Source organism: Solanum verrucosum, unplaced genomic scaffold, assembly GCF_900185275.1.
Source record: "Solanum verrucosum unplaced genomic scaffold, falcon-dt-bn FXZP01000161.1, whole genome shotgun sequence".
NCBI classification, from domain to species: Eukaryota; Viridiplantae; Streptophyta; class Magnoliopsida; order Solanales; family Solanaceae; genus Solanum; species Solanum verrucosum.
This window is the reverse complement of record NW_026020127.1, coordinates 155713-180344: the sequence shown is the minus strand read 5'-3', so window position 1 is coordinate 180344 and position 24632 is coordinate 155713. Positions and strand designations below refer to the sequence as shown.

Here is a 24632-nt window from a genome sequence, read left to right as displayed (position 1 = left end):
TCCTCTTTCACTTACAAGTTAAAGCTTCTCTTTGGATTGCCCACACAATTTTATTGTTTAATTTCTGTTTTTAGTTATGATATATTTCGTATTGTATTAAGGTCTCATTAAATTTGAATCGATGCATCATAGAGTTTGTTGATTGGTGAGTGATGACAATATTTAAGTAAGGGTGATTTCTTTTAAAACATATTGGCCAAACTTATATTGGGGTTAGCTGTAACTTTAAATATAATGTTTATTTTGATTATTATCAAAATATTATTATACTTGAGTGTTAATTGTTATGGAATGAAGAAATGTTAACAATTAATTTGATGTGCTTTTGTCTTCTTCTTCTTCTTCTTTTTTATCTTGGCCATATTTATTTTTATTATTTTGGTTCCAATTGATGCTTTGATTGAGCGTGAAGTTTAAAATTGATAGAAAAACTTTTTAATTTGTAATTTAAAATAAATTATAAATATTTATGTAGCTATAAATAATCTTATTAAGGATAAAATAGCAAATACAAAGCAAAAGTATGGCTACATATAAAAATATGTCTTTTTTAAAAAAATTAAAAAAATTATGCGGGTATAGTTTCCTCAATTCTTGCTATTCGCTTGATTTGTATAGATCCAGAATTTGTATAATTTAGTTCCTGATCGTATAAATTCAGAATTTTGTATATGCTTACACTAGCTATTTGTATACGATTTATGAAAAAACATAATAAATTATCATGTTTGTATATTGGCAAGCGAAATATACAAACGGAGTTCTAAAAAATTCTAAATGTATAAATACAGAATTTGTATATACTAATACTATTTGTCTATTTGCCAGCGAAATATACAAACATATATAAATATACAAACTGTAACCTCCATAGCAAACGAAACTATAGCTATAGAGATCAATTATCAAAACTATAGTTATAGAGCCTTGTTATATCTATTATGTTTGTTATTTCTCAAAAAATCTCTTAAAAAAATACTACATAAATTAAAATAAAAGAAATATTTAAGACCACCCTCTTTTACCTTTATGGGAAAAAAAAGTAGGAAAAAGACAAAATAAAATTATTAAATAAAAATAAAGGAAAATAAGGGAGAAAAATAAATTAACAATTCAATCACACTAAATTAATTATTATAAAACTTTTTATTTTTATGATAAATTTAATAAAATTTAAAATAAATATTTAAATTAATTGATTACAACAAGAAACCACCATCCAAACTAAGTACAAGAGGTAGATGTTTTGTGCACGAATTGTTGACGTGACTCATGAAGGAATCCTAATTCATGCAAGATATAACATTTAATTAATTTGAGCATGCTGTTATTGATTTACTATTACTAGATATCGTGCAATGTATATAAACATATTTAAATGAAGCTAATTGTAATAAACGGAAAAAGGTCATAACTATTCTAACTCATGGATTTGACGTAAAGAAACTCTTCATTCACTTGATAATAATAATAATGATGATATATTTAATGTAAACATACAAATAGTATTTGGAGAGGATAAAGTATATATAGGCTTACTTTTATTTGATAAAAATATAAAAATTGTATCCAAAAGACTTTCGACTCAATTACTCAAATGCATGAGATGGAGCTAGTAATTAATTTGTATGTCAACAATGACTTTGTTTATGTATAACAACTACAAGTGCTAACAAAATTTATTATGCTTATAAATTCATTATATATATATATATATATATATATAATTTCTTTGATACTTCTGATTATTATTTTTCAGAATAAAAATGAGCCTAAAGGAAATCTCTGAACTCTAACAAAATTTATTATGCTTATAAATTCATTATATATATATATATATATATATATATATATACTAAAACCATAAATCACATGATTTTTACGTTACTAGATATATATATATATATACTAAAACCATAAATCACATGATTTTTACGTTACTAGGCATAAGCAAATCATGAAAAGAGATTAAAAGCTCTATTACTTTTAAGCCATATTTCAGAGATGGAATTTGCCATAGGGTTAATTATATATATATTCGCCTTCCCTTACTAGTTGGAAATTCAATTTCTTGTTTTCAGACCTATCATGAAGGGGAGATTATGTTCACTGCTAAGACAGAGATATAACACCTTTAAATTATTTTATTTATATTATGATATCACGAGAAAATTGAAAAACATTTCAGGCATCAATTTCAAGCATGTTTGAGACTTTGAGTAAGAAACTCTCTTTTCATCACAAAATCTAATTAAAAATACACTATTTTTCATTGCGTGTATCTTTATAGTATTTTGTTATATGAGAGAATGAAAACAATATGTTGAGTGACCGAATATATATAACCTATTGCAACTATATTCATCAAAACTATATGCGTTGATACAATTATCAAAGTGAATAAATATAAGCGAGTAACAATTGAACAATAAAAATAAATTGTAATTATCCAAAAATATATTACAATCTATTTCATACCACAACATAACATGTATATCATTTATTATTTTCTCTCTTTAGAAGGTAAGTTATGATATTTCTTCATTCACTACGGAGAATGAAACATAGTCATTTAAATGTAATAAGTGATTATTTTGTTAAATCAAACACAAAAAAAATATTACTTCAGATATCTTATAAAATTTCTAACTTCAGAAGAATATTACAAATTTATACTATTTTGAGAGTAAAATTCAAAGTTTACTACTTCATGAGTAGAGTTATACTTTTTTTTTTAGAGTAGATGTTAAATTTAACACCTTACAAATATATTTCAGAATATTTCTTCTCAATTATTTTATCTTTTTTAAAAGTTGTAATGCGAGCCATCTACTTGTGTAAGCTTATCTAATTACATGCTTATCTGATTGTAAGCTTATCCAATCACAAACTTATCTAATAAATTGGATAATAGACATCCACATAGAATATATTTATAATATTTTTAATTAGTAAAATCACAAAAAAAACGATTTTGGATATTGTAGTAAGTGTATCATTCGAATTGATCATTTTTGCTAGAGTGAAAGAGTAAAAGTACAAAGAATATTAGTATTTTATAACTACAAACACCGGAGAAGTCTTCAAAAAATAAAAACTAATAAAAAATAAAATAAAATGAGGGCATAACTTAGTACCTATTTTTTTGATAAAATATTACGAAAAATATTTAATAATTAATATTATATGAAATCCTTTTAAGTTTAAGGCGTGTCAAAGATATTATATTGCTTGGTCTTTTTTTTTAGGTTTTTCGTGAAATTCGTGTTGGAGCTTTGACTAAATTCAATTCGTGTACTGCAGAACATATTTGAAAGGCACTCCCAACATGATTTTCTTCATACTTTGAACTCGATCGTGAAATCTTTAGTTTAGGATGGACTTCGTGCCTATTCGGGAGGCATTTCCAATATGATTTTCTCTCTATTTAGAGCTCAAACCTGAACCTCTAGTTAAGGGAGAAACAGTTTCACCAGTGCACCATAACCTATGTTAGTTGCCTAGTCACTTATTACCTTTAGAAATAAACTATGTTTTATTTTTATTTTAGTTTATTATTTGAGTTCCTTCGTGTTTTTTTTTTTTGTTTTTTTTTACCATAAACAATGATTGTGTTTGAGTATCTTCTATCTTTTAATTATAATTAATTTTTATTAATCGAGTTTCTTCATTCTTAATTTCTTTGTTACTATTTTTATCCTAGCAAAATACTGAATTAATAATTAAAAGTTATGATTTTATACACAATCACTCTTTAAGTCGAAAGCATGTTACTTCATCATTTGCCTTTTTGTTTTTAATAAAAGTTATATTTGGTGTAAAGATGTCTCTGACACAAGAAAAATAAAAAATAAAAGAAAGTAGAACATGGGAGAAATGCAGAGAACGTTCTTGAAATAAAAACTAGAAAAAAAAATTAAGAAAGAGGGCCCCTACTCTCTTTATATGATACGAAAAAAGTGAGATCTATTAATTGATTTTATATCAAAAAAAGATTATGTTATGATCGTTTAAGAGATAAATAAATTGTTCAATAATAACAATAACAAAATGAACTTATACGCAATACAGGAATGAATTATTTAGAGAAAAAGAAAAAGATGAGAGGTTGTATTATGATATACTACACATAAAAATAAATTGTTCGAAAAAAAAATTACCCACTATTTAAGAATGAAATATTACTCATTAATATACTACAATGACTGTATTGTTGTTGATATTTATTGAAATTAAAAGAATTCCTCACTTCTTTCTCTCATTCAAAATCGTGCATGAGACTAAGGGGTAGTTTGATAGGGAGTATTAGGAGAAATAGTCCAAGTACATGAGACTAATACCATAGGACTAATCTAGGAAAAGACAAAAATACCCCCTCAAATTCTTTTAATCATTTTGTTTATTTTCTTGATTTTATGTTTTATATTTATACTAATAAATTTATTTAAATAAATTAGCTTACAAATTTTATTATTTAGATATAACTTTTTGTTTCTAAAATATGAGTTATTTAATCTATTTATTATTAATATAAAATATTATAATCCGACTAATATGCTAATGTTGATGTATGAATTTAAGAACAATTCATAAGTCAAATATTGCCTCTTAACGGAAGTCCATTAAACATTACACAAGTAGTCTAAAACAAGAGCATATATATATAAAACATCTCGAGTATAAAAATAGTTTAATTTATTTTGCTATATTTATTTTTTTTTTATTTTATTTTATGATAAAGAGTTTTTTAAAAAAAATTATTGATACAAAACAAAGTTCAATAAATTTTCTCTATAAATTATTATAGTTGTGTGACCTTTTGAGATATTAACTCTAATTTATTAAGATGACAATTATTTACTCTCAAATAATTTAAGTGAGAAAATAGTGAACATGACAATAAAAAATTATTCTTCTAGCTAGTTAAAATGCAATAAAAAAATAATATTGTCCGTCAATTATCTACCTTGACCCAATTACATGAAATAGAAAATATCATAATAACTCAAGGGTATTGGAAAGAATTTTTTTTGTAAAGTTTTAAACCACACACAAAACTAGGTAAGAAACAATGAACCAAACACTTAATAAAAATAATCCTTGCATTACTAATTCATGCATTACCAATCCCTGCATTATTGATCTTTGTACCAAACGACCCCTAAGTGATAAAAGAAAGAAAAACCTATTGTGATTTGTGTAGTTCAAATTTTAACAAGTTTTAACCATTGCAAAAAATAAAATTCCATACTAGTGTTTTTTTACTATTTATTATCGATTTCTATTGATATGAAATAGTTTAAACTGTTATGAAATTTTAAAAATAAATGATATATTAAAAAAATATATTATAATATTTGTATGATTATAAAAATTTTGAACTCATAGTTTAAGATTTATCATATTTGTCTTGTTAATTGGAGCAGTTAATTGATAATTTTGTTATTTTAAATTTATGTGATATAATAATGATTAAGATGAAGTTTAGAGAAAAATAAAAACTTTTAAAATTTATAATATTTAAAAATATCATAAAATTGTGTGATTTATAATTTTTTTGAAAAATTGTGATATTAAATATATCATAATATTTGTATAATTTTAAACATGTTTGATTAAGAGAATCCTTTTTACATGATAGACATGGTGAAGACAGAATGAAAATAGAAAACAACTAAATGACTTAGTCTTGCCTTCTTCTTCCTTTAAATAAAATAGTTTCTTACCAATATAAACTTAAGTCAGTATAGTTTAAAAAAATCATGTTTTTTCTCCTATTTATCATTATAAAAGGTATTTCCTTCTATTTATTTTATTAGTCTTTTTGTTTATTCCTTAAAAAAATGTTAATTAGGAAGATAATTTGATTAAATAATTTTAAATTTATTTTTTAATTAAATTTTTTATATTACTCTATTTTTCACTGTATAATCTCTTTCTACAATTATTTGAGTAAGAAATACATAAAAATAAATAGATATTTTAATTTTAAATATAATAATAATAATAATAATAATAATAATAATTTTTTATAAGCACGTTAATTAAAATATACCAAAGGAGTATATAATACATTGTCAAAAGTCAGCGCTTACATGTCAATATAGGATGGGTTACTTCATCCGAGCTAGTCTATATATGTTTTGAAATTTGACGGGCTATAGGTCGGGTTGATCGATTTTTTTTGTGGGTCAAAAAACAATCAGTCTAACTCATCAGTATGTGGGCTGCGGATCGTGCCAGGTCATCCCACTTTTTCAATTTTTTATTTTTTTTTATATTTGTTAAACAAATCCAACAATATAACTAGCTAAATTGAAATATTAACTTAATTGTTGTCCAACAATCAAAATAAAACACAAAAAAGAAATGGTAATATTCCAACCATTAGAAAGTGAAAAATGAACGCTTAACATGAAACTTATGACGTATACAACACCAACACATCATCTTCATCAAACACAAATGTATCAACTTGTGGCAAGGTTATCTTAACATCTTTATTTTCATTGTACAGTTTATATGCAATATCAATTAACTAAGCATTAAAAATAACTAAATTTAAGAACTATGTATAATATTTAAATGTACATAGGAAATATCACCAGTTTTGAGAAGAAAAAATCATGCAACCAGTTTAATTAACAACAAGTGTTTGAACATTTTCATGATGGATGCAATTTTTGTACTTTGTGAGAACACATAATTCACAATGTTGAGTGATTATTCTGAAGATACAATAGTAATAAGAATACTGAATATATCACGTTTGATGATTCTAAATTTTAATATTTAAAACCTTAAATAAACTTTGGGTTTGAATTTTTATTTTTCTTTATTTAACTCACGGGCTGGTCCAACCTATATTGCTCAAGCCCCACAGACAAGCAAGTCTATTTGGACTGAGCTAAAAAAGTTATTTTCTCAAGAGTTCAAAAATCTTAGTTCAACCCTGTTAAATTACAAATTATGCCCGACCAGTGGCCTAGCCTTATATTGACGGCTCACAGTCTCATGCATTAGAAAATAATTATAAACAAAACAATTTGTGGATAATATCAATAAAAATACATATTTTAGTTGATAAAAATGAACATAAAAATACATATTTTAGCTTAAAAATATATTCATTTTTCTTTCTACCGGGGTGATTTGCTAGTTGTACGTAGTTGGATAGAGACATAGAGTTATGTAAGAATTAATTATGAGTGGATTTATTTATTATTTATGCATATATTAATTACGTAGGTTTACATAATTATATATTAGTTATTTTATTTTATATTTGCATAATATGATACATAATTTTCCATAGAGCTTATATATGTATTAGTTATACGGATTCTAAACTATAAATCAAACATTATATTAATTTTATAAATGAAAAATTTATCTCCTAACCAATTATGATATTATTAGACAAAATTTAATATTGTCATAATTCACCTCCAAACCAGCTACCAACCAATCGATACCCAAGTGTCTCATAATTCTTTATGCCTCATACAAAGTAAGAAAATCATAATCAAGAATGTGGTGGAATTAATGATAAATATGTTTTAGTCTTAGTTAGTTCGAGTTTTGAGAATGATGGAGACGGATCTAGAAGCTTGACAACATATTCACATGAATTTATTATTGTTTATCTAAACCTTGTATGTACTCATATTAAAAAATTTACTAATTATTTAATTGTAAATTTATTATTATTATTATTAGTATTATTATAGAATTAACTTAAAATTAATGTAAAACTCATAGTTTAATTCGAGTCTTGAGAATAATGGAGACGGATCTAGAAGCTTGACTACATATTCACATGAATTTAATATTGCTTATCTAAACCTTATACGTATTCATATAAGAAATTTACTAAATATTAATTGTAAATTAATTATTATTATTATTGTAGAATTAACTTAAAATTAATCTAGAACTCATAGTTTAATTTGAGTCTTGAGAATGATGGAGATGAATCTAGAAGCTTGACTACATATTCATATGAATTTAATACTTGCTTATCTAAACCTTGTACGTATTTATATTAAGAAATTTATTAAATATTAAATTGTAAATTAATTATTATTATAGAATTTAACTTAAAATTAATCTAGAACTCATAGTTTAATTCGAGTCTTGAGAATGATGGAGACAGATCTAGAAGCTTGACTATATTCACATGAATTTAATAATTGCTTATCTAAATCTTGTACGTATTTATAAAGAATTTTACTAAATATTAAATTATAAATTAATTATTATTAAAGAATTAACTTAAAAGTAATTTAGAACTAATAGTTTACTTCGAGTCTTGAGAATTATGGAGACGGATCTAGAAGCTTGACTACATATTCACATGAATATAATATTGCTTATCTAACCTTGTAATTATTCATACAAGAATTTTTCTAAATATTTACTTGTAAACTAATTAACATTATAGAATTGACTTAAAATTAATGTAGAACTCATATATTAAATGATTAAACAATAAAGGCAAGAACCCATTAGAGCATTTTTCCTTTTTCTCCATAAAGAGTTTTGCATTATTGCAAAAGTATACTTTAAAAAATGAGGTAGTTGGACTAACTCCAATTGATATAACATCTTGTTTTAGTTGAACTAAATCAATTTTCTTGACCATATCTTATAAACTTTGCATTTATTATGACCTAATTCATAATTTTAAATGTCATAGCAATATAGGTATTATGATTTTTTAATATTTGAAACATTAAAAAATATTTGACAATATCTTTAATTCTTAATACAATTGTGAGGAATTCAAATTTATTGAAAGTCTTTAAATTTTGATTTTGTAATGATGTTTTCTTTTAAACTAACTTTTTAACCATTCAATCAATCAATTATGTTAAATTTTGAAATAGTCGAAGTATGCTATATGAATCATCTGACAATTAATTATTTATATTTATTTTCAATCTAGTTGAGATTGTTGATGCATAAATTTTCAAACTATTCATACCGTTCTTTTTAAATCCATTTTTTTTCAATATTACATACTAAATCGACTCCTAACAATACGAGGTGGAACGTTCACTATGGTGTTATAACAATAAGTAATTTTAACTTTAATTAGTCAAGTGACTTATCCCAATCTAGGGTGTGTTATCAAGAAAAAAAATATATTTTAAAATGATATTTTTTTAATGAAAACAAAAAAAAAAGGTAATTTCATAAATTGATAAAACAAACACTTCAAGTTCATTATCTCTTCTCTGTCTATTCAATCCTTATTCATTGATCATTCCACCTCTGAATTCCCACTTTGATCGCCCAATTCCACCCTCGTAGTGTTTTGATATTATATGTTAATATTATCTGAATAATTATTTTATTTACTAATCAAATATTAAAAAGTAAGTAAAAATTTATTTATTATTAATAATACTATTATTATATTTTTTTAAAGAATATATTTTTTAGAAAAATATTTTCCAGCCTACCAAGTACACCCTAGACTCTATTTATATTACTTGCACACCTTTTGATAGATGCAATCATGCAATCAACCTTTATCTTATCTTAACTAAATTTTATTATAGTAACTATTTATTTCATACATCCAACACTCATTTTGTGGTTGGTATAATCTTTGTCACCCTACCACCCAGACTCTTGATAAAATAGGAAATATAAATATGATAAAATGAATAAAAGAATGGACAATCAAATTTAATACTGATTGAGTGATCAATGAAATACGTTTAATATCATAAGATTTTAAATTCATTAAATTTTTACGTTATTTCCTCTTATTTATGTTACTTTTGAGAACAAAGATATCTAATATACATTACTGATAAAAAATAATATATATCTTATAAATTAATTGAGACACACGCAAACTGCACAAAAATAAGTAATAAACTTTGGGTGGTTATTACCTTGTGGCTGAACTTTTTATTGCCCCCACCAAAAATCTCAATCAAATAGATTTGACCCCACCCAACCCCCACCTGCAAATGGGCTATTGGTGACCTAAATTTCCACCAATGAGAAAAAACTATTACTAGCTACACATTTATTAGTAATTACAATTCTTTTTCACATTTTGCAATTTGCAAATTGACCAACTATTTGTCCACCCCTCACCCACCCCACTAGATAGAACCAATCATTAATATGTTGTACTCAATCACATTGTTTAATTTCATTTTAGAAAAAAAAAAAAATAGTCATAATACATAAACAAATGAGTAATAAGTTATAAATATTTTAGTTTTAAGAATGTATATTTAGATATTTCCAAATGGTACGTACATAATAATCATTCAAATATATTATAAAATAATAGATAACCTATATTATGAAATGATATGTAATAACCAACCAAATACATAATTGTGAAGTGGTATGTGATAAGCATTCAAATGTATACTATGAAATGATATATAACGATTATTCAGATACATTATAAAACATTAAGTAACAATTCTTTAAACAACATGAATTAAGAAAATAATTTATACCTTCAAGAGCTGAACATTACATGGTAATTATATCCAAGGGTTTTGCACAATTATTGCAACAACATTGAATGTACTACAAAGTGAGATCTTGATAAAAACGAATATTATTTGATATATGTAATAATTGTAATCGTGTCATTATCTTTTTTCTTTCTTTTTATTTTATTGTTTGTTTATTATCTAATAATTAATCTTATCTTACCTTTTTATGATAATTTTGCCCTATATCTTTAATTTTTTTATTGTTGAAATGTGATGTTATGCAATAATGAAAAATGATATAGTAATACAATATAATCTAATACGATATATTATAAAATTATACGTAATAACTATCCAATTATATTATGAATCGATACATAACAACCATCTAAATATATATATTATAAAGCGGTATAAAACAATACATGACAACCATTCAAATATATTATAAAATGATACGTAATAACTATTCAAATACATTATGAAACGGAACATGATAACCATCCGAATATATATTATGATAAAGGGTATATAACAACCATTTAAATGCATCAAATGATGCGTAACTATCATCCAAACGAGAAGAATTAAGAAAAATAATAATCATACTTCCAAAAGCTAAACACCACATGATAATTATGTCCAAGAATTTTGCACAATTATTACGATGACAATATATTCAATATAATCTTACAAAATGAGATTTTGATTGGACAAATTTTGATCTTACTTCAAAGCTAAAGAAACTATTTTCGATAGATTTTTAAAATTAAGAAATATTTTACACAATTATTATAACAAACAACATAATGCACTCAATGTAATTGCATAGAATAAAATGTTGCTAAAAGAGATTTTAGTCCTTATTCGAAAGTCGAAATTAAAGATATTGTTTCTCATATATTCTCGTAAAATCATTTTTGAACAATTATTGAACTTTACATAAAGGGGATTTTTACAACCTTTTAAAGGTGTAGAACATGATAGAAGCTACCGACACACCAACGTGGACAGAACAACTCGCCGCATCACTTAAAAGTTATTTTTATTTGTTTTAATTTACGTGGTACTTTTTGTATTATGAGATTTAAATAAATTTATTATTGATTGCAAATATTTAAATAAATTAAAATATTTTAAATTGACAATTATTATGAGTTATATTACTTTTTACATAATTTTTTAATATATTAATTTCATTTTAAAAAATTAAAGATTTTAAGTCCAAATATATAGTCAAATTTAAATTGTTAGACTCACAGGAGTAATAAATATCACATAAATTGAGACGCGTAGTATTAATCAGATAAAAATCCCCCCTCCCCCCCCCCACAACACACACACCCCACCCAAAAAAAATCACTAGAAAATTAACTCCTAATTTTTGAATATATAAATTTTATTTAAAAAAATTTAAAAAAATTATGTTATTAATATTTAGTCAAAGTTAAATTGTTGAACTCCCAGGAGTAATACCCCCCATCCAAAAAAATCACAAGAAAATTTGACTTCTAATTTTTAAATATATAAATTATATTTTAAGAAATTTTAAGAATTTATGTCTAAATATAGAGTTAAAATTAAATTGTTAGACTTTCAAGACTAATAAATGTCACATAAATTGAGACGAGGTAGTGTTAATCACATACCCACCACACAACCACATACCAACAAAAAAAAAATCATGAGAAAATTCAATTCCTGATTTTTGAATATATAAATTCCATCTTAAATTTTTTAAAGAATTTATGTCCAAATATATAGTCAAAATTAAATTAATAGACGCTCAGGGATAATAAATACCACATAAATTGAGACGGTTAATATTAATCACATAACCCCCTCCCCCCGCCTACAACACCCACCCAAAAGAAAATCACTAGAAAATTTGACTCCTAATTTTTTAATATATGAATTATATTTATTAAAAAAAATTAAAAAGAATTTATATCCAAATATATAGTCAAAATTAAATTGTTCGACTTTTACGAATAATAAATGTCACATAAATTGAGACAAAGTAGTATTTAATTTCATCACAAACCCCCCACCCCCTCCCCCACCCAAAAAAAAAATCACAAGAAAATTCGATTCCCTTTTCTAGATCAAGAAGAATCTTTTTTTTAATTACTTATATAAGTAGGGAACTTTACCATTTTAAAGAAAATACTCCAAATAATTATAATTTCTTAGAGGCAAAGAAAAACAAAAGGAGGGAAAAAAGAAAAAAGAAAAAAAGTTTTAATTTTTTCAAGAATCTGTGTGTATATAAGGAAAAAAGAAAGTCCCATTTGAGTGAACTGTCCAACAAGTGGAGGAATTTTGCTGTTTGAGGAAGGTGATTCTTGTTTCCTTCTTCAGAAACAACTGTTACTTTAATTTTATCAATTTAATTTTGCCTTCAATTTAGGGTTCTTTTATAAGGTTTGATTCCTATATATATTCTGTGGTTAAAAAACACAACTTTGATGTTGAGACAGAGTATCTTTTAGGTATTGATTGATAAATTGATTATGATTTGGTGTTTTTGGTGATTTGGGTGATTTTAGTTTTGGCTTTATTTTACAAAGATTTGATTTTTATGATGTTAGATTGTGCTTTTAAGAGTTTGATTGGATTTTGGTTTCTTGATTGTTGGATGCTTTGTTTATTTTTTCTGAGTTTGGGGGATGGTTTATGTCCATTTTCCAAAGATTTCATTTTAGTGTTGGATTGTGCTTAAGAGGTTTGATTGGATTTTGGTTTCTTGATTTTGGATACTTTGTTCATTTTGCTGAGTTTGGGGGATGGTGGTTATGTCCATTTTCCAAAGATTTCATCTTTAGTGTTAGAGTTTGATTGGATTCTGGTTCTTGGTTTTTGGGTACTTTTTTGTTCATTTTTGCTGATTTTGAGGGCAGGTTATGTCTATATCCAAAAGATTTCATTTTTAATGTTAGAGTTTGATTGGATTTTGGTTCTTGGTTAGTGGATACTTTTTTGTTCATTTTTGCTGAGTGTGGGGGTTGGTTATGTCCATTTCCAAAGATTTCATTTTTAGTGTTAAGAGTTTGATTGTATTATGGTTCTTGGTTATTGGATACTTTTTTGCTGAGTTTGGGGGTTGGTTATGTCTATTTACAAAGATTTTGTTTTGAGTTTTGGGGGTCTTTATAGTTTGGTTCACTTACAAAGATTTCATTTTAGTGTTAGATTGTGCTTAGAGTTTGATTGGATTTCTGTTTCTTGATTGTTGGATACATTCTTCATTGTTGCTGAGTTTGGGGGTTGGTTATTTCCATTTTAAACTTTTGGTTTTGGGTTTTTGGGTCTTTATAGTTTGGTCCATTTACAAAGATTTCACTTTTTATTGTTAGATTATACTTAGAGCTTGATTGGATATTGTTTTTTTGGTTATTGGATACTTTATTCTTTTTGCTGAGTTTGGGTGTTGATTATTGGGATAATACTGATTGATTATTCGTGTGGATCTTGCAGTTGTTTTTTTTGTGAAGGTGAAGAAGAAAATGGCATTGGGGAATGATTGTGATAATTTGGGGTTAGGCATTGTGAGGAGTACCTCATTTGGGCGAAAAAGAGTCACTTTATCAAACACTGGTGACGTCAATTTCGTTTCAACGACACCAACGAAGAGAATCTGCAGCCAGAACTCGTTGTCTACAAACGACAAATCTGACCTTGAGACGTTGCCTAAGGATCTCTTGGTTAGTTCATAATTTGTTTCCTTTTTGTGTTTCTTATATTTCTGTTCCTGCGAGGATCAATAGTGTTCCCCCTTGCCCTACCGGTTGATGGTGGAGGTTCTCAGCCACATGAACAAGCCTCACTTGTCATCTTTCTTATGTGCTTTGTGTTATTTGTGCCAATTGTTCATGTTCATATTCATGCTGTCTCAAATGTTATATCGCTTTTATAGTTCAAGATTGTAACAATATGTGTTTGCTTTTACACATTATTATGCAGATAAAAATAGTATGTCGAGCTGATCACGATGATTTGAAGAGTTTGTTTCATGTATCAAGGACACTTAGGGAAGCGGTAAGCTTTAATTATCATTGAAGTATTGTTATATATTTCGTAATTAATGAAGTGTTAATTAGTTGAATGAAGCATTGATGAACTATTGTTTTTCCTTATGTATGATCAGTCCTTGATTGCAAAAGGGTGGCATTTCGACTTTAGCACTCCAAGAAAGACACTTCCTTTTCGAGATGCTCTTGATGTGGAAGAGTTAGGTGATTTCGATGAGGAAGAAAAAGCGCCAAATGCTCCAATGCAGTCGAAAATTGCAAGGTCTCGGTTTAACAGCAAGAAGCTGGCTGACATCTCTGTAGCCTTGTTTACCGACAGTTAGGCCAAGGAAATTGAGGTATATATAAAACTCAAAACAGATTATGTATAGGTATTGTTATAGGAGAAACTCAGAAAGGATATCGTAGACGAACGAAGGGCTTGATCGAATGCCCTTGAAGAACATTTATCACCTTTGGAAATTGTTTTATAGTAGAAACTCAGAAAGGATAACGTAGACGAACAAAGGGTTTGCCCTTGAAGATCATTTACCAGCTCTGGAATTTGTTTTATAGTAGAAACTTAGAAAGGATATCATAGACGAACGAAGGGCTTGCCCTTGAAGATCATTTACCATCATAGACGAACGAAGGGCTTGCCCTTGAAGATCATTTACCACCTCTGGAAGTACATGAGTAGAGACTCTAGTAGGAACTCAAAATGGATATCTTAGTCAAGTGAAGGGGTTGATCTGATATCTTAGCGGGAAGAACGGATCGGAAGGTTCCTTTGACAATGACTTAACCAACTCTAGAAGGACACGAGTGGAGAATTGTCATTGGACTTGATCATTGATAGGCGAAGCTCTCTCCTTATCATGACATTCCCCTCATGTGGTTCGCGCCTACTGCCCAATGGAAGTCTCAATCTAAGGGTACACTAGGCGACCGCGACTCACATACAACAATTGCTGAAAAGGAGGGGAACGAACGGACCAAGTACGATAGCAACGCGAACCATGGTCACAAGAATCTTTACATCAAGCCATTGTTCTTTAAACCCTTCCATTGAAGATTAGCTATGGCTTGTTTGTTCATGTTGATGAGTACATTTCATTAGAACTTCTCTTGTTGTAAATATGATAACTTTAGCCTTTCTCATTTTATCAATGCTACTGTTTCATGTTTAATGGAATGCAAGTAACTTACTGTTTCCTTTTTTATTTTTTTGTGGTGAGTCCCCCTGTTAAGCAGTCGTGCATTGTGATCGGAACTCTCAATTCTCTAGCAAATACAACTCTTTTGATCTTTTCTTCGCATGTACTTGTAGTAGCATTCAAGTTGTGTCTACCATTTATTTTTGTGGTGAATCGTATTCCATGAATATGATATTTATGTAGTATGATGTATGGAATATAAGTTAGGGCATTCCCGGCCTACCAAGCGAAACTAGTGGTTTCTGGTCACGACCGGCTAAGGCTGAAGTTTCAGTAAAAGAGTGTTTACACGTGGTAGATCGAATATAGGAAATTTTGAAATCAGTTTCACCTTCCACTTTCATCATGTTTTCTTGAGAAAATCATTTACTTTTCAATAAAACTATATTCTATTCGTAAAAAATATCTTTTTTCATAGCAAACACACCCTTATTTTCACGTCTAATTATATCAAAAGTATGCTAAGATCTCTATCGAACAAAGTAAAGATAAGATTCATATGCGTTCAATTCAAACTTCACAAGATATACCATTATATTAAAAGTGATCCAAAGGTATATATTGTAAACAGGCTTTTCTACCTCAAACAAAGTAAAGATATAATTCATATACATTCTACCCTTTTCAGGCTTCACGAGATATATCATTGTTGTTGTCGTAATTATATAAAAGGCATGTGACTTTTGTGTATCCTGTCACATGAAAAAAAGGGAATCCTAGGCTGAAAAACAAGACAGACTATTTTTTCACTGTTCACGTGTGGCACAACTATTTAGGTGGTACTAATAATTGGCTTAGGGAATAAGTTCCATTTTTTCGATTTTCTGACTTTTTTTTAAATAAATAGATTTGTCCTTCGTTAAAAAAATATATATTATTATGTCTCGTATTTATCCTTGACTCATAACGAAGCTTCAACCTAAATCATAGTAAAATTTTAGGTGTCAATGGTAAAAGTAAATACGAGATGATTTATTAAATATAAAAATATTTAACGTAACAAAAAGATGACTCGCAATGAAGCTTTAACCTAAACCTATTTTGATGCTTTTACCATTACCAACTTAGGTGTATTTGCTGGTTTTAAGAATTTCATTACTCAAAAATAACTTCCGCACTATTTTTCCCTACTAAAAAGAGTGATCTGAATTTAGTAAAAATTATTTGTGTTACTATTTTTTTAATAACATTTAACTAACTCGGCAACATTTAAGAGTGTAATCTAGTGATCAATACAGTAAGTTGAGAATTGTGAGGTTTCAAGTTCAGATTTAAGTAGAGATAAAGAAAAATATTAAATGTTTTTTTCTTAACTGCTTATCTTGGTAAACATAGTTATCTATACATGTTACTGGTGAAAAGTGATACATGTCTCATGAAATTAATCAAGTACTGACATAATATTGATCAGAAAAGTGATAAATATCTCGTGAAGCGATGAAATAGTCGAATTATACATAACTGACATGAACATCAAGATTATATATATAAAACAAACAAGTATTTTATTAGTCCACATCAACTTTATTTCCTCAAATCCACATGTAATGAATCATTCCTACCACTCAAATTTGATTTAAAAAAAAGTTGTATTATTGTATTGTCAAACACAAAAGAATGAGTATTTGACATGTGGGGTATATAACTTGTTATAATTATTATTGTAAAGATAATTTGCGGCCTTCATGCCATTTTTAAAGCCTTGATTACCTTTAATCAGTAGTTAGTAAAGTACTTTTGCCAGCTTTTCTAACACTTTCGGCTGACACCTCTATTTTGCTGGAACCGCACGAGTGGATGTAGTCTTCGAGTTTGCGTCGGTTGGTTCAGTTCGATTTAATTTTAAATTTATTTATTTGATTATTAGTTATCAATTTGTAGATATGCTAATTGAATCGTTATAAAACTATTAAAATATCAGTTTATAAGTTGTCGATTATGATCCTTATCAGTTTAATCGTTAAAATTTCACTTAATTTTTTTTCTAAATTGTAAATCACTTACTCCCTACATTTAAAAAAAAGTGGCCTAGTTTGACTTGACACAAACTTTAAGAAAATAAAGAAAGACTTTTGAATCTTGTGGTCATAAATTAAAGTTTTGTCAAATGTACAAAATTGTCCTTTAATCTTTTGGTCTTAAACATGTCACGTGGAAAACTGAAATTAAATGTTCCCAAAAAAGGAAAGAGATCATTCTTTTTTAAACAGACTAAAAAAAGAAGCAAACCATTATTTTTGAAACAGAGGGAGTATTAGAAATAAGTTGTCAAATCAAATAAACCATGAACATGAGTTGATAATATCTTCCTCAAAAGCTAACATTGATATCTTGTACTTGTAGAGTAATCGAAAGTTTGAGACAATAAAAAAATGAAAGTATGAAACTAAACCGTTAGAAAAGAACTTTATATGTTGAAAGATATAAGTATAATTTGCTAATTTTCTATTGGGATTTTGGTTAACTTATTAAGAAATAGACCAAATCGTTAAGAACTGATAACCTGAAATAAAAAAAATAACCAAAATCACTAAATCAATGACCCATTATCGATAAATCAAATATTTTTTTTTCAGTTTGAATTATTAGTTCGAATATGATTTTGAACAGCCTTAGATCAAATTACCTTGAGAACTATGTAAAATAAAATAGATTTATAGGGTCAAATATATTCTCGTCGTTATTAGTTTGGATCAGATTTACCCTTGTTTTTTAAAGGTTTTAATAATTGGAGGGTGAATTTGAACCTTCCACATAATTCAAAGATAAATTTAACTCTTTCACATAGTTCAAGAACAAATTTGACCAATCTTCCTAATTTTTAGTAGAAAAAACATATTAAGTGGGAATTAATCTCTAGTTGTTTAGGTAAATGACTCAACATCCAATCAAGTGCACTATTTAATTAGCTTTTTTTTGTAGTATGAGTGTTAGCATATAATATTATACCAATTTTAGAAACTTATATACGTAAAATACTTAATTTTATCAAAAAATCATAAGTTCATTGTCTTGTATTCTAGCTAGAAATTTGTCCCTGCTTTCCACCATCATTGTCATCATCACCTCCATCAGAATCTTCGATCTATACTGATCATTGGGAGGTTTGAAAGATCCTTTGAGGCTCGTCAATGACTTGGCTTCAGATTGTGAATGAAAGTGCAAGGCTCCCCATTTTTCCTATCATACAATTCTGTCAAACTATTCTATTTCATTCATTCTCCATTCCATTCAAAAAGGATGTTAAAAAGGATACTTTGTTCGCCATGAGGTTGTCGGGCTCACCCTAGAACAAAAGAGCAACATCAATCTCATTCGGCTCCTAAGTAATGACAATTGTCCTGTAAAGACTCACATTTTTCCATTTTTTTTCTCTCCTTCCCATTTCCACACCACCACCTACGCTACTAAAAGAAAATGAACTAAACGACTTGAACATGCAATATATAATTTTTTTTGAGAAAATTGTATGAAATAACAAACTATCAATTCAAATTAATAGCCATAGTTTATTTCATTTGTAATTCGTAGCAAACATCCCATTTTTTTGTCATCTGATTCGGTATACAATTAGCCATTTTTGGTATACAATTACCCATTTGGTATACAAATGTATAAAATATGTTTGTGTCTATATAAAGTGAGAGAAAATCATATATACAAATACATATATTTTCGTCTTATACACTTATAATTATACAAATACAAATCTTATTATACAAATTACAATGTATAAATAAATTTATACAAAACTGAACAATTTGTATAAAATTGGATGTATCTAGCGAATTAGACAAATCAAAAGCTTCATAGCAGACATAAATTTTGCTATGGAGCGCAATTATGCAAATTATAGCTATAAGATACAAATATGATTTTTATGTTTGCTATAAATGAAAGTTGCTCATTTTCTTTTTTGTATAAATTTTAGGAATCACATAGTTTTAATATGAAATTACACTCTATCCCTATTTAGTTTGTAATTACATTAATCCCTGAAAAAGTAAAACAAACCGGATACATAATATGTAGCTCGGATACATTATAAAATAAACCGGATACATAATGTGTAGCTCGGATACATTAAAAATTAGCTCGGATACATTATAAAATAATTTAGAATTAGGAGAGAAATAAGAGATTTTAGAGGTTTTTAGAAATAGAAGAAAATATTAAAAATAAGGAAAACATAAGTCGTGTATTTCAGTAATTTTTCCTTTTTTTTTAATACAAATAAGAAAATAGGCCCAGAATATTACTTAAGTACCTTCATAATCTGGGCCTGATTAAGAATATAGGCCCAGATAGTTTTATTTGGACCATATAGGAGAAATAGATAGGCTTCGTAATTGTAAAGACAACGACTTTTAAAAAATAAATAAATAAGGAAAAACTATCTTATTAGATATATATTCATAGACATATATTTATAGGAAAAATCACACCATATACACATTTAAGAGACAATATTACGAGTTTTAAACCTACTCTTAAAAAATTCTTACTTATAACAGTTTAATTACGGGTTATAACATATCAATTAAATTTAACTTTATTTAAAAATCAATTAAAATTTACTTTATTAAATGATTAATCTTTTTATATTTTTATATTATTAATTATTTAATTATATTGATTGCAGTTCCTTTTATATAATTAATAGGTGAGAGAAATAATATTAATGAGAGAGAATCAATTTGTAATTATCTATTACACCTTTTAAGGGATTTTTTAACTTATTCAAATAACTTTTATTTATTAATGACTATTGGGGCCTTTAATTTTAAAAAAAAAAAAAAAATTTATCACCGTATATTTTAACATGTAATTTTCTCTCTCTTTAATCTTTTTTTTTTTAATTTTAAATTTTGATATTGTTTTTTTTTTTAATCTGATTTTTTAGAATTAAGAATTCTATATTTTGAAAATTTGATTTCGTTTTTTATTTTAATTAATCTAAAACTTGATTTCTTGAGAAAAAAAAACCGTTTTACGTAAACTTTGAACTTGTTTTTGGTGTGTTTTTCTATATCTAAAATATTGTTTTGTTGGTGAAATAAGTATATTTAATTCTGAAATTTGTTGATATATATGGATAATATGAGATCATAAAATCTTTAATAAGGATTTCTTAAGTTTAGCTTAAATATGATAAAAAAAATCACACTTGAATACGGAATATAAATTGAAGAGAGAGGAAAATATAGAACTTGTATTAATTATTGCAGTTTAGACTTTTAATTACATGTTTTGATTTTTGGGTGATGTATATTTCTTTTGCTACAATTTCTGACAACAATATATAATATGCATTGTTTTACAACCAGATTTATTCTTCCCGGATTTATACCCGTTGGATACTAATTTTATACATTTTTATATTTTGTCTTTGTTCTAAAATTTCAAGTTGGATACCAAGTGTATATAAATTGGATAAAATATTAACTTGTTTTAGATTGTCTAATTTGATTGAAATATCAGTTACATTTTGTTTTTTTTCATTTTCAATTGGGATATTTGTTGGATACCAATTGAATGCAGCATTAACTTGTTTAGGTTATCTAATTTGATTGAAATCTCAACCACAAGTTGATTTTTCAATCTTCCAATGGGATATCAATTCAATACTAAATTTATACAAATTGGATACAATATTAACTACTTTTACGTTGCCTATTTCAGTTGAAATCTCAATTACATGTTTTTTTTTTTCAATTTTACCACTGGGACGTTAGTTGGATACCAAATGTATACCAATTTCATACTAAGATTTGACTTAATTTTTCCAGTCAATATCAATCGCATACAAACATTACCTATTTTTTGAGTATACATTTGAGAAACACTGAATACACAAATGATTAACTAGCACACATAATAAATATTCTTAAATTATAATTCATTAACTTAAAAGACAAAATAAATCAAAACATGAGTTTGCCACCATAAAACAACCAAATAAAAATAAAAATAAACTATGTCTTTTTTTCAGAAGGGTAATTTGAACATGTCTTGCTATTGTGTTCCTCCCGACGACATGTACTGCTCGTAATCTTAAACCTCTTGAATTTCACATCAACAAATCATTTACAAGTTGTGATCTCCGTATAGTTCTTTTTGATCCATGCGACAATAATTTCTGCTCCGACACTTTTTGAATTGCATATTTTTCTGTTTCATCATAAATTATTGTGTCAATATTATATCATACAAAAGTACAAATAACTTTTATACATATGTTATATCAATATACAAATTTCATACCATTTTTATGCTTACAAAATTCATACAAAACTTAAAATACAAATGTTATTTTAAAACAATTTCATGTGTTATTACAGAATACAAAAGTAAAAACACATATGTTATATCAGTATGCAAATTTCATACAATTCATATTCACACATTTCTTACATATTTCATGCCAAAAGTTATCAATTATTCATATCAGGATCATGCCACTAGAATACCAAAATAATTCCAACTTAGAAATATTAATTTTCATTTCTTTAATAAACAGTATACCAAATTCATTACATTATTATTCTCAATATTCATTACAATATAATGCCAAAAAAAAATCCAATCAAACCAAAAATCGTACGAAAACATTATCGATTGTCATACATGCTTGGTAGTATAAGTATACAAATTCCAAAGAAAAAATTATCTATTTTTTTAACCAAAAATATACCCAAAAAAAATGCGTCAGACAAATAATGAACAAATTTAATGTTCATACCAAAATATAACATTATACATTTTTTTAAAAACGCCATAATTCAAATTATTATACACAACAAAAAATCTGAAATCAGTATACAAATTTCATATAATTATTATGCACATTTTTCATACCTATTTCATGCCAAAACTATACCTATTTCATTACATAAGTCGTCACTTTTTCACAGCAGAATCATGTCACTATAATACCAAAATAATACCACTTTTAACTATTAATTGTCATTTATTAGACAAATAGTATATGAAATTCATTCAAATATAATTCTAAAATCGTACCAACATGGTATAACCAATATACCAAATTCAAATAAATTTTATGTAATTTTTTAACCAGAAACATACAAAAAATGAATGTTCAAACAAAAATCTATACCAATTTCAAACAAAATTTATGTAATTTCAAAAGTGAATATTCATACCAAAAATGCCATAATTAAAACTATTATTCACAAACAAAATCTGAATATTTTTTTTTCCGGAATCACTGTTCATAATTTTTTTGAACGTTTGATTTGTATTACAATACAAATAAAAAATCGCAAAGAACACTAACCTGAAGGATCCCATCTACCACTATGTTTTATTAATACTAATAAGATGCCGTTCAGAAAATAAAGATTATTGAATAAAAACGAATATGAATTAGATGAGAGTGACAAGATTTCTAGAAAAAAATCGAAGAGAGAGAAACATGAAAGAAAATGGATGAAATCAGAATTTTTAATTAATTTAACAAATTAGAGTGAAATAAGGAAACTAAATATTCTTAATTAGTTTGAATTTCCTTAATTTATGCTAATTAGTAATTATCTTCAATCAATTCAAATTTAATTAACACATTTATTTCCGTTTTTTTACCTTTTTTTTCCAGAAACGAATTATTTTATTTTTTTATCTTTTTATTTTTTTCAAATTTTTTATTTTACAATTATTTAAAAAAAGCTCTTTTTTAAGAAACTGTTACAACCTGAAATATTTTATTGTTACAACTTGAAAGTTTAATTCTACTGCTATAACTTGAAAATATTAGTCTAATATATGTCATATATGAAATTTTCACATATTTATACTGTTTTATTTATACTTTTAAATAATTATTTGTCTTACTATAAATTAAGAGTTTCCTACTATATATCTAGGATGATACACCTAGATACATGTATTTTGTTATCAAATATACTAAAATAGGGAGAGAGGCGAGCAAGATGGGGAGAGAGGTGAACGAGATGGGGGAGGGAAATAGTCGTGTAACCTAGATGCATGAGAATCACACTAGATACATGTATTTGTATGTATCTAGTGTGATTCACATGTATCTGAAATAGTAGATATATAAGAGAGTGGTGAGCGAAATGGGAGGGAAGCGAAGGAGATTTGTCTATATATGTATCCCAGATACGTGAAAATTCACTTGAATATAGTGTATCTAGAACAAATTACACCTAATTTTGACATCATGTATCCCGAGATACATGTATCGAGACGTACCTAGACGCACCAAAATGTGATAAGATTTGTAAGATTCTAAATTAAAGTGTATCTAAGTAATTAACTCCTAAACTAGTGGGATTTCTGTAAGGCTTAATGGGTAATTTTTGTGATAAATAAAATTTTTGAGTAAGAAATTTTGACTCAATAGACATTTTGTCTAATTTTCTCGAAAGAGATTTTGTAACTTTTTGAGGGCTTATTTATGCAAATATCCATTTTTATGTTATTATTCAGATTATATTTTTCCTTAAAAAATTACACAAGCATAACTCTGAAAAATTATCCCTTTTAGATAATGATATACTAGAAATAATGTTTGCTCATATATTGCTTAACTTTATGGATAAAATATTAAATTATTAAGTCTAACGTTTACTCAAATGCATCTTTAAATCGTTGTATAAAAGATTATTGTTATATAAAAAGGGGTAACAATTCTCTTAAAAAAAGAGAATCGGCAAAAAATATGCTTTCTGAGCAATATTTCTATTAATTTCTAAATTATTTAACCTTCATTGTTTTATTACTGAATTTATTACAATTTGTTACACTTTTAAAATTTTATTATATGATTATTTATATTCAATATTAAATCATTTTTGCTTGTACTCGTAACTAGACATATACTATTACAGTTAAACCTCATCATAATAGTTATTTTTTATAATAATATTTGTATAAACAACCTGATT

General features: G+C 26.4%; 1 protein-coding gene across 1 annotated transcript; it reads left to right on the top strand.

Annotated features, from left to right (window-relative positions):
• Positions 1–12636: 12636 nt before the first annotated feature.
• LOC125825983 (F-box protein At1g61340-like) lies at positions 12637–14949 on the top strand. The gene is made up of 4 exons (XM_049505277.1): positions 12637–12813; positions 13953–14179; positions 14439–14513; positions 14623–14949. The coding sequence occupies exons 2-4, from the start codon at positions 13982–13984 to the stop codon at positions 14827–14829; spliced, it is 480 nt and encodes a 159-aa protein (XP_049361234.1). The 5' UTR covers positions 12637–12813; positions 13953–13981; the 3' UTR covers positions 14830–14949.
• The last annotated feature ends 9683 nt before the right edge of the window (positions 14950–24632 follow it).